General features: G+C 41.8%; 1 protein-coding gene across 1 annotated transcript; it reads left to right on the forward strand.

The window, feature by feature from the left end:
• Nucleotides 1-7,222: 7,222 nt before the first annotated feature.
• Nucleotides 7,223-11,740, forward strand: LOC138961578 (uncharacterized). Its single transcript, XM_070333237.1, has 3 exons — nt 7,223-9,378; nt 9,688-9,788; nt 10,305-11,740. The coding sequence occupies exon 1, from the start codon at nt 7,257-7,259 to the stop codon at nt 9,261-9,263; it is 2,007 nt and encodes a 668-aa protein (XP_070189338.1). The 5' UTR covers nt 7,223-7,256; the 3' UTR covers nt 9,264-9,378; nt 9,688-9,788; nt 10,305-11,740.
• Nucleotides 11,741-12,591: the final 851 nt, after the last annotated feature.

Genomic DNA, 12,591 nt, shown 5'->3' on the forward strand with positions numbered 1-12,591 from the left:
GCGCAAGCAAAATATAACAATCCAAACAGAGAAAATCTGCACTTTTATGCATCTAAAACTAATTGTTTAAAATGTGCAGGAATGGGTCAACTTGTCAGCTGATCTTGCACCCGAAGAGTGGGGATAGCACCTGGACAGCAGCTAGAACCGCGAACGACAGACCTACCCCCTGCACCAGAAGCGCTGTAAAGAGTGGTCAGATGCAACTGCAAGAAGGACTGTCAGTCAAAACGCTGCACTTGCAGAAAGCATGGGTTGGTGTGCTCTGTGGCGTGTGGAGGATGTAAGGGGTTAAGCTGCACCAACTCTCCATCTTTCGAAGAACTTGACAGTGACCTGCTTGATATTCCCAGTGTCTTTGGGCTGCCTGATCTTGCTGAAGATATGGATGTGGTATTGCCGCTGGATACTGACTCTTAATTATATGTGTATATGAGATGCAGCCAGATGAACAATTAATGCTGACCATTTTTCGTCTCCTTCTACAAAAGCATGAACAGCTCAAGTGGACCCGCTACAATTTAACATCTGCACAAATCTGCAACGAATTAGTTTTTTGCAGACAGTTCTGTACAGTGTTTTCTCTTCAGGTACTTGCTTAGCAGAATGCAGGCAATACATTCGTACACTGAACTCGCCGAATTCGTCATCTCAGAATGCAACATTGTGATCGCATCCTATGGGATTTCACCGAGGCCCTCCCAAATCCTACCCCAACCTGTTGATCCTCTCTCCCTTCCCCTGCACCCCTTTGATGCCCCCGCAGCTCAACCAGTTACCATCAAGCCTGATGGTAACTGTCTACCAAGATGTGGGTCCTTGGCGGCTTTTGGGTGTCAAGAATTCCACGAGGAAATTTGTGTGCGTATCACCTGCGAGTTAATCACTCACAGAGATGCGTACATGAATGACTCGTTTTTGGGGAAGGGCCTTTTCGCACAGCCTGCGCACAGCATCTCCCGGGCCTACGCCTTCTACTCTGGCAGACCTGTGCACATCTACGATTTTTTCGTAATTGCTCCGATTTTATATGCAGAATACGGACGTACGGATTTTCGATTAAAATTCCGAAATTCCGGTGTTTTTACTTAACATTTTTTTTAAACTTTTTTTCTGTTTTAAGATGTTTTGAACCTTCCCGTTACGCTAAAAAGACGTTTTCTGATTTACCGGACGCTTCGGCTTGTCAGTTTAGTACCGTTCCTTGCGGCAGGCAATTGTGAAACTTTCAACATGGGAAAGAAAAAAAGAGTGGGAGATTCAGATAGTGGACAGGGGACACCAAAGAAGAAAAAAACGGCTCAACAGTGCTGGAAGTCCAGCTATTCTGAAGAAAACCCGGAGATCGTAAAATCCACCAAAGGAGACCAATACGCTTTTTGTAAGGCATGCGAATCGCACTTCAGCGTGGCCCATGGTGGTGGCCATGATGTTTCCCGCCATGTGACTGGTGCTAAGCACAAACTGAACAAAAAAGGCTGGACTGGACAGCCAGCCATCACGGGCTTTGTTAAGAAGCATGACGATAATGATACAGATATGGTGACCAGAGCAGAAGCCATGATGTGCAGCTTGATAGTGCAACAAACCTGCCATTTTCAACAGAAGAACGTCAACTCCAAACGACTACATCGTGGTGGCGAGGTGCAGGTCAGAACGCTCAGGGGTGCTAAAGTAGCGGATGTCGCAGATACCTTCAACAAGTTGGATACCACGACCAACATCTCCAAGGTAGTGCTACACGTCGGCACCAACAACGTGGCTGCAGTCGAGGCACAGCCCACACTGCTGGCCAGTTTTGCTGACGGCTACCGTGCTCTCGTGGACTGCGTCAAGTGTAAGGTGCCTGACGCACATATCGCAGTCTCTGCCATCCCACCCCAGAGGCCGTGGAAAAGATTAGTTACTGTTCGAAAAATGAACCAGCGACTAGCTAATCTGTGCAAGAATAACGGTACAACCTTCCTCCCTCAGGACGCTGTTTGGTCTACTAACAACGAGGGGAAGGTTGACCCTAGCCTGATCCAGGAGGGGTCTAGGACTTTACCTCAGAGAGGTCAAGGCTTTCTTATTCGGCAAGGACAAGAGTGCTAAAACTAAGGCCAATACTGACGGAGATGCCAGTGTTAATGTTACGCACGAACAGCCACCCAGGCGTAGTTACGCTGACACGGTCTCCCATGGTGATAAGACCAAGGGCAATGAGGATAAGGCGCCGAGTGTGGCCAATGACACGCATAGAGACCAGGCCGATAGGCACGCTGCGCGATCAAGGCCGGAACTTAACTACCCAAGTGTCGAGGCTGACACGGCTAGCTATCATAAGCAGTCATCGGCACCACAATTCCCACCATTCAACCACCTTCATCCTTTCTTGCCTCAGGGGTATAATCCCTTTAATTTCCCACACATGTATCCATGGCTCTTCGGTCGCCCTCCACCCCCTTCTGGGGCCGGCTGGCCGTCACCTTACATGGGGAAACTACAATATGCATTAACGATACACGTGTGTGTGTGTGTGTGCGTGTGCTTATGCATGTGTGTGTAGGGGTGTGAGTGTATGTGTGTGTGCGTAAAAGGGTATATGTGACAGTGATGCATGCCCCCAAAATCTGCCATGAACTGATGATTCACTGTATTTGACTTTCTGAACAATTCCGGATCGTATCTTCCTCAAACCTCGATTATTGTTTTGCTCTCTTCTTCTCGGTGAGATAGTTTTTAATTGTGTGGTACCTACCACCCGTGACAGCATATATTGCAGCGTGGTTTCCTTTATTGCTGCTGTTGTTTTAACCCGGACATTTGCGTGTCACGCTTCGTTTGAACGTGACTTGAGTGCGTTAGTGACGCTTTCTAGTGGCTTCTGCACTCGTGTTAACACACCATTGTGGTGCCAAGACTTTAGTCGGTGTGACGATTAATTTTTTGATGAACTGCGTTGCGTGTTTTGGTTTATTTTGATCCCATGTGCATCTGATTCATTTTCTTTGGCAAAAGCGTCTGGCTGTTTGAGTCTTTTTCGTTTTGTCTTCACTTGTTTTCTATTTTGACTTTTGTTCTTACATTTGTTAGGTATTGTTTCGTGTTACCTACACCGTTTCTTGTGCTTATCCCCTTTCGTTTAATAGTGCTTTTTAATTTCAATTTTGCGTTGTTTTATAACATATGGGCCAAAACCAAAAGGTGCCCCCTTTCAAATGATGTCAAAAAAATGTCCACAAATAGTTTATTTGTGAGAAGATATCAATAAAGCTGCTTTTGTTGCAATCTGAAATATTTGGACATTATTATGCCAAAGTTTTGGAGCAAATAATAAATTATTTATATTTTTTATTGAATTTCAAAGATAAAAACATCCCCTGTTTTTGCTGTCTCTGGCCATATTGTTTTGGGTGTAATCAGAAAGGCTAACATTAAGTAATAATAAATTGTTTTACATTCTATTTGGAGTATTTTACATGTTAAATAAAGTTGTTTCTATCATCTGGACTGTTCTTTTGTTTAAAAGTACTATTTTAAAGTTAAGAAATAAACACTTGAAAACTTACAGTTTCTTGTTACAATTTCTGTCACACTCAATCACTGTCATTTTTCTAACTTGCACAAACTAAACACACGCAGACAACCCCGAATGAGTCTTTGTATGTGCTCCTCATAACAGAATACAGGATGTGAGTCAATGGACACGATGATTTCAAGATTAAAACAATTTTTCGTGTGTCGCAAAATTTATGTCACAAACGTAACGAGAAACAGTGCTGCTTTTACTACATCGCAATACCAATTTCGAACGAAGAGAACAACTTTTACGACAACCGCAAAGGAGTCTGCGCATAATAGCGTGTTTCCGGTTGTGGAGAGAGCATGGCGTCCAGACGTGAGGGTGAGTGTTTTGCTTGCGTCACATCATAATTGCATGTCACGGGAAACAACGCGTCCTTGTAAATGTTACGAGAAACAGAGAAACACTGTATATAATCTAAATTACAACTTCCTGTGTACACCAAAATGCTTCTAATCAAGAAGTTCAATAAAACAAAAGTAGACCACCGCGTAAACATTTGCTGGGAGTTGTTGTTTTCCGGATATAATTTTACGTTGGTTGTTGTGACAGAAACATAGTTCAAGTCACAGCTAACAAGAAACAGCAACACCAACCATATTTTGATTGAATCTGCATTGAGTAAGCAAGTAATTGTGTCATGTTTGTTACTCAATTTTACTAGCTATTTGAGATGGGGAGAAAGTGTGGTGTTTATTTGGTATGTTAATCTCTGGCTGCATGGCCTGTTTCTCGTAACATTTTAAGTGGGACAAAGCTTGATTTTCTGTCACTCTCACTAGAAACATAAACATGTGCGTGTAATCTATACAACATGTATCTAATGCATAATTGCAAGTGATTATAAATGGTAAATTTGTTTTGATTGTTTACAACATTCTGTAGGTTTGTTGATGTTTTTAATTGTAACATTTAAACACAAATTTGAATTTTACTGTTTCTTGTGACATGCTGTTTTTGTTGTTGTTGACAGTGTGTTAGTAGTTTGAATTCAGTACACAAGTTTTTGATTATGGGTTTTCATTTCAGACAAGGTTGAATAATAATAATAATAGTGTGATGATTATAAAAGGGCAGGGATTTAATGGACCAGCAAATTAGATGGACCAGCAGCAAAAAAGATGGGTTTCAACAGCAAATTAGCTGCGATAAATATTTTTGGCAGCAAAAAATATACTTAGCAGCAAATTGGATATTTTAGCAGCAAAAAAGATGGTTAACCAGCAGATTTGCTGTTTGAACAGCTGAAATGATATTTAAACTGCAAATTAGATACTTTACCAGCAAGAAAATACAACTGACAGCAGAATTGATGGTCACAGCAGCAGAATAGATGATCACAGCAGCAGATTACATGAATTCAACAAACGTGACTACATATGAACTGTAATCAGAGTTGTATCTGGGTCTTATTCACCTGAGCTTTGTTCGCCTTCTAGCAATTGTGGGTTGACATGTACTTTATTACGGCACGCTTTATTACTGAGACTGAGTATTTTCATCTTCTAGATAACTTCTTGTGACTACATCTGAACTACTGTGGGGCATCTTTTTTACTGTTAAAGAAATCTGCTTGGCTGTTCAATTAATCTATTCTGCTGTTGAATTCATCCAATTTGCTGCTTCACATTCGCTGCTCACTCCTTCCTATTTGCTGCTGAAACCATCTATTTTGCTGGTAAAAATTTTTTATGCGTAGTAAGTAGTAATTACAATACTTGAAATAAGAAAATAAAATTACTATTTCTTCTTCTTCATCATCTTCTTCCGTAGAGGACTGGGTTCTTTCGAACGTCTAGAGTCCTGCGGTGACGTCACTCTTGGCGAGTGTGGTCTGCTAGGCCGTTTGGACTAGGTACAGGGGCGAGACTATGTGCAGGGGAGAAACTATGTACAGGGGAGAAACTATACAGGGGGGGTGCGTTCAAGGGGCTCCCATGCCTGGCTGCGGAGGATTGCTGCCAAGGCGGGAGTGGAATGACTCCAGGGATTCAGAATTTCTTGTCTTTCATCGTGTTTGATCAATTTTGCTTCTCATCAACTGATCATTTATTTTGTTATAAGTTGTAATTGCATTCAGAAAAGCTGTGAGGTTTCTAATTATTTGCATAATTTGCGGTCATCACTCTTTAAAAAAATGTCATTAGATGTTAAGAAATAAACTTGGCTTAGAATTACAAACGACTGTTCCCTTTTTTAGGTTTACGACAAATCCTCCCCAAACCACCAAAGCCCTCGACAAAAACAAATGCGCAATGCTGCAAAGAATACCAGCAGAGAGTGCAAGCAGAGCCACATAAATTGGCTGCCTTCAAGAACACCAAGAGGTTGGCACAACTGCGATGGGTCGCGAATCGGTCTGAAGAGCAGAAGCAGATTGACAGAGAAAACGCCAGAGTACGACAGGCAAAGAAAAGGTATTGTCATTTTTGTTTGCCTTTAATTGTTGAATTAAGGTAAGCTTCCTTTTGTGCGGTCCATTTCCGGTACGTATCTGGTCCGTGTCATTCTTCTTGTTTTTTGTTATTTTCATTTTGTCACTTCCTAGCCACCTCACCCAGTCTCTATCTTTCTTCCCCCACCCCCCTCTCTGGATTCCGTCAGCCTCCCACAGAGCTTACTCCACCACCAACACCCCCCCCCCCCCCCTCCCTGGCCTCCTGATTCCTTGGCAGTGACCTGCGACCTAACCCATTACACACAACAACAAACTTATTGTTAATCAACATCATCTTCAGAATTGTGAAGGAGGTTGGATGTTTTATGTTACAGGATGCTTGATAAGCAGCGATGTACTGCCATGCCAAAGTCATCTACTGCAAGTGCAACTTCTCGGTCATCAAAAACAAGATCTGACACAAAGAAAGAAGACCAGAAAAGAAAAGCAGCAGCAGAACGGAAGAGAATGAGTCGAGCAAAAATGTCAAAGAAAAAGAAAGCTAGCGAACGCCAGGCCCAGAAGGAGCGTTACTATCGGAAAAAAGATGAGGCGGGAAACCGAAGAAACAAGGCTCATTCTGAATCAGATTGTCAAGAAAAACTGCGCAAAGTATCCTTTGGGAGAGTGATAAGAAATGCCCGAAAAAATTTGAAACAGAAAAGAGATAGGGTCTCCTTGTGTAAACTTCACTTCGTAAATGGACTGCTTGCGGGCGTGAGTACCACTGTCAACAGAAAGAACCTCTACAAGCGAACAACTCCCAGAGACAATAGGGTAGAACAGTTTTATGAACAGGCAGGTATTAGTTTACCAGGGAAAAAATCCGTAAGCACCATTTCAATGAAGGGCAAGAAAGTGCTGACGAAAACTGTCAAATGCCTCTTTGGTGAGTTTCGTAAGAAGAATCCTCAATACAAGATCTCCCTGACGTCCTTCACACGCAGAAGACCACAACACATCTTGCTGTCCAGCAGTGCAGCCTTCAGACAATGTTTGTGTCTACATTGTGTCAATCCGATGCTGAAAGCTCAGAGGATCAACCCATTTTTGCCCCATGATCTGAAGATCAAGCATGAAGACGACTTGGTGGAGCGCACTATGTGCAAACACCGCACTTTTCAGAGAGATTGTGTGGACAGAAATTGCCGCAACTGTGGTGTTGACGTCTTTTTTGACAGTCTTGACGGAAAACTCCCCGCTTTGCAGGAACCTGTGACATGGTTCAAATGGCAGAAAAGTGACCGTTCTCCGATGGACCAGGTGAAGAAAGCGGGCACTTGGGAACAATTGCTGCATGAACTAAGGGAAGAGCTAAATACCCTAGCCAAGCATCTGACAACGGCGCGGTGGCAGCGTGACCAATACCAAGGGCTTGCAAGCTCTCTGCCTGAACAAACTGCGATAGTGACCATCGACTTTGCCGAAAACTACTTGTGTCGCTATCAGGATGAAGTGCAATCTGCACATTGGAGCTATCGGCAGGTGAGCTTATGTCCATCTGTGCTGCAGTACCACTGCTCTTCTTCCTGCTGTAGTTGCGTCACCGAATATGTTGTGGCCATGTCTGATGACCTCAATCATGATGCTGCATTTGGCAAGAAGGCCCTCAGCGACATCCTCCAGCATCTTGAGGAGAAGGGCATTCAGCATGTCCACATATGGAGCGACGGCTGTGCATCACAGTTCAAAAGCAAAGTCCCCTTCATCCACATGACTGAACTGGCAGCCGAACACCCAAACCTCGTTCTTCAGCGCCATTATTTTGGTGCTGGCCATGGAAAATCGCTGAGTGATGGATGTGGGGGAACGGTCAAAGGATGCGCAACGAGGGCTGTCGCTAGTGGCCGTGAAACAATTCAAAGCGGTTCAGACATGCACAAGTTTTGTTGCGAGAATTTGGTGCTGCCCAAAGAAAACGAACAAGATCACGGAAAAACACATCTGCAAAGGTCATTCATGCTCTACACAGCAGATCAGTTCTCGCGCTCAAAGAAGGCAGAAGACTATGTTACACTGAAGGGTTGTCGCTCGATCCACCAACTAAAGCCTAAGAGAGAGGTCGGAGAACTTGTCTACCGTCATTTATCTTGCTTCTGCAGCCGTTGTAGGGATGAGGATGGATGTGAGAATGAACAGTTTGTTGGTGGGTGGAGAAATGGCTCTGTCAAGCTTAAGGAAAATAAAAGACGCAAAACAAAAACCGGAAGCCATCAGACATCCCCACCATCTGAGTCCCAAACCACAACTCCACCTGATGTGTTCCAATCCACCCCTCCACCTGATGCATCTCAATCTACCCCACCACCTGATGTGTCCCAGTCCACCCCACCACCTGATGTGTCCCAGTCCACCCCACCGCCTGATGTACCCCAGTCCACCCCAACACCTGATGTGCCCCAGTCCACCCCAACACCTGATGTGCCCCAGTCCACCCCAACACCTGATGTGCTCCAGTCCACCCCAACACCTGATGTGCCCCAGTCCACCCCAACACCTGATGCGCCCCAGTACACCCCAACACCTGATGTGTCCCAGTCCACCCCAACACCTGATGTGTCCCTGTCCACCCCAACACCCGATGTGTCCCAGTCCACCTCAAATGCAGTATCGGCCTCCTCTCAAGCCCAACCAATGCCTCGGGTTGAAAAGGACAGACACAGGGACTTTCAGGAACTGCAACGTAAGTTGCAAGCTGCACATTCTTTTGAAGAGTTTCTGAAAGTGGCCACTGAGAGCACAACCGTTCTGCAAAAGCATTCACTGTCTGTGAAAACAGGCATGAGCGCTCAGCAGTTTAAAACAGACAAGACAGCTACTTTACTCTACCCATCTGATGGACCGAAGGAATTCACACCAATCAAGGTGTACGGGGATGGCAACTGCCTTCCCCGCAGTGCATCAGTCCTAGCATTTGGCCACGAAGATAACCATGTGGAAATGAGGGTTAGAATTGCTGTGGAAATGGCTCTCTATAGACAGTTTTATCTCTCCAACACCATGTCCCATGTGGTGGCTAACCTACCGAAGAAGTCGGCCATGTATTCAGAAAACTATGTTGGCCAAGTTCTTACTCCCCATGTTGTACAAGAGATGTTCCACACCGAAGTTATGGAAAGCGTCACATCTGGCAAGTATATGGGCATCATGCAGCTGTATGCCGTTGCCACACTGCTTCAGATGAGGATTGAATCGGTTTATCCAGAAGGGGTTGGCCACAACGTGCGGGGGGACATGCATCACTGTGTCCACCCAGTGTGAGGCAACGCAACAGGTGAAGCAGCCTACTACGGGGTGATGTGGACCCATACCAGAGGGTGGCATGGGCCAACAGCAGACTGGGGGCCAAATCACTTTGTTGTGCGTGTTCCTCCGTGTATCCTTTTTTATAAAACAATTGTTTTAAATGTAAAACAAAATTGAAGTTGTATTCAGTTTACTCTTAATACTAAGTAATATGAGAGAAGACAGTAATAATTGAAACAATTGCTTGTCTTTTGTTAATTAATATGTTATGCCCTCACAGAGTGAGCACATATATATATATTTTTTTTCGACAATTATAATCGTGTTTCGAACGAGAGACTTATTTTTAAAAATAGTTTCACATACAATTTGCTAAGTTGGCATTTTATACCAAAAAACCCTCAAATATGTACACAAGTTATTGCTTTAACTAGATAAGGTTTTGGATCGAAGCTGGCTGCAAGCGATTTCGTGCTTGCACGAGTACAACATGCGACGGGTGTGAAAGAGACCAAAAATCGTCTTCTCTACGTCGCAGAGGTAAGAACTGAAATGATTGGCATTTTCTTTATTTATAAGTTATATAACATAATGTTGTGGTTCAGTGAATTTGTTCTTATCCAAAAAAATATTACTATTGACAAGTGTAATGATAAGTTATATAAAGTTAGTGAAGCTTTCCTGTTCACATTGCTAGGATGATTTTATTTTGTTCGAATGTAAATTCACAGAATTTATATATTCATCTTCATTGCAATTGATTTGATTTTACTTAGATAAGATGTATACATTTTCATTTTCCATAAGATATTTTGTTCTTGGTGTGCTTTCAACAAACAAAAATAATTTGAAACAAAAAATGCGGCAATAACACAGCGCACTCTCAACCCGAAAGCAAACATAAACAAACAGATACACAGTCAAACTGAAAACAATAATTACGCTACTCTGTGGATTTTCTGAGTGCATAAAAACGCATTGTACATTTGTTATTATTTGAAGCACATAATTGAATGTTAATTGTGAAGGTGCTCCATGACTGCTTTGTTCTTGCAGTTAACATCAGGTGAGACTGCCGTTCATGGACAACGAGGAGCTTGGGGAGTGTACTTGGTGAAGTGCAACAATGGCAAGTCATGGAAAAGACCGGACTCCGCTAGAGGCAGCTTCTTCTTGCCACTCTCGGACATCACAGAGATCCTCGATGACTACACCATGCAGCAGGATGGGCGAACAATTTTCTTCACATTTCCTCATGTTTGAAGTGTGTGCTTCTGAGACTGAGAATAATTACTGGTCATTTCAACTGTTACACTTATGTCTCCCATTTTCAACTTTCAAAATATTTTATTTTCAATGTTTCCAATTGATTATTTTGACAATGAATGTTTTCACCGATACCAGAGTTTACTGGTGTTTGTAATTGGTGCTAGTCAAATGTTTGACACAAAATACGTGTAACACCAACATTTTCATTTCTAAACAGCGCGTTTTGGTGCTAGTTCAGTTTTGGTGGTGTTGTTTGTCTGACCTTTTCCATGACTTGCCATTGTTGTTTTTGAATTGGCAACACAATTAACTAATTTTGGTTCGTCAAAGTTTTTGGTTGTGTTTTTATTTGTCCACAGCCTGATGTGTTAAAGCGAATTGACAACACAGTTTGCAACTAATGTTGGTGCTAGTCAAGTGTGTTTGTCAAAGTTTTATGCGTTAATGACAATACAATAAGTAGTCATCACTAATTTGGGTGCTAATCAAAAGTTTTGAATTAGTTTATTTGTCAATAACCAGTTTGACAAGAGTTCAACAATTATTGGTGCTGCTCTCAAAAGTGTTGTAACTAATGATTGTTTTTCTTTCACACTATCGTGCATGCTGATGTATAACAACGTCTAAATTCCTTTTATACTTTTCTTTTAACCTGGTTTTGAAAAATAGAGGATACTACCTCAACGTTTCCAGCGCCTCCCAATTTTATGGCCATATAAACTTGCTTCCTACGGGGCCAGTGACATACCGATTCAATGATGTTTTTTAGTTGGCAGCGTGGGGACGTCTAGAGACGGCTCTCCGTGGTCAGCTAGACGTTAAGCAATGATAATAAATAAATAATTTGTATAATGGATTACATTTTTGTTGCATGTGTTGTGACAAGATTGTCACAAGAAACAGAAGACCACATGTTTGTACTTGCTGTGTTGCTTTACAAAAAATGAAGCTTACTGCTTCTTGATTCATTTCAAATGTTATTCAGATGTCAAGTAACTTGTTTTAAAATATTTGCCGCAATAATGGCTCTGTGTAATTTCAGATGTTTCTTGTAACATGTGACAACAATATGTGACGTAACTGTCACAGGAAACATGAATAAATCAAATTTTTTTTTTCAACAAAAGGATTTACAATACTAATGAAAAACTTGTTCTTATTAAGTTTCATCATATTGCTGAATATAGTGCTGCTTCCACTCCCTGTGTGTGTGGTTAAATGATTTGTGCTAATTAAACTGTTTCTTGTCACATGTGACTTTAAATCTACCTCTATGTCACACACAGTTTGTTACGAGAAACAGGTTTTGCTTATTTTTTCTTTAAAATACATTCAAACAATACTAATGAAACACTTTTTCTTATCAAGTTTCATCATATTACTGAATATAGTGTTTCTTCCACTCCCTGTTTTTGTGGTTAAATGATTTGTGCTAATTAAACTGTTTCTTGTCACATGTGACTTTAAATCTACCTCTATGTCACACAGTTTGTTACGAGAAACAGGTTTTGCTTATTGTTTTCTTTAAAATACATTCAAACAATACGAATGAAACACATTTTCTTATCAAGTTTCATCATATTACTGAATATAGTGTTTCTTCCACTCCCTGTGTTGATTTGTGCTAATTAAACTGTTTCTTGTCACGTGTGACTTTAAATCTACCATTATGTCACACATGGTTTGTCACAAGAAACAGAAGTTTTGCTTATTTTTTCATTGAAGTACACTATATAGTTTGTATCTGTTGAAGACCATATAGTTGGTATGAAGAAAGTGAGATATTAAAAAGTTTGATCAAGAAGTAGTTATTGTTTTTTGTGGATGATGAAATTGTTTCTAGTGACGCGACATTTACACGAAGACCATTTTCAAATAATCTGATCTGCAATCACTTTATTTGACTATGAATCAAAAGAGTCCACCAGATCTTTAAAAAAAAATACGATTTTTAATCTTGCTATTGGAATTGAAGGTAGCAAATGATGCTGTTGAACCTGTTCTGCCTCACAAGAAACAGTTTTGCGGACGTTACCTAAAACACTAATTTCTCATAATGTCGACATCTTACATT

The sequence above is a fragment of the Littorina saxatilis genome, linkage group LG3, assembly GCF_037325665.1.
Source record: "Littorina saxatilis isolate snail1 linkage group LG3, US_GU_Lsax_2.0, whole genome shotgun sequence".
Lineage (NCBI taxonomy): Eukaryota > Metazoa > Mollusca > Gastropoda > Littorinimorpha > Littorinidae > Littorina > Littorina saxatilis.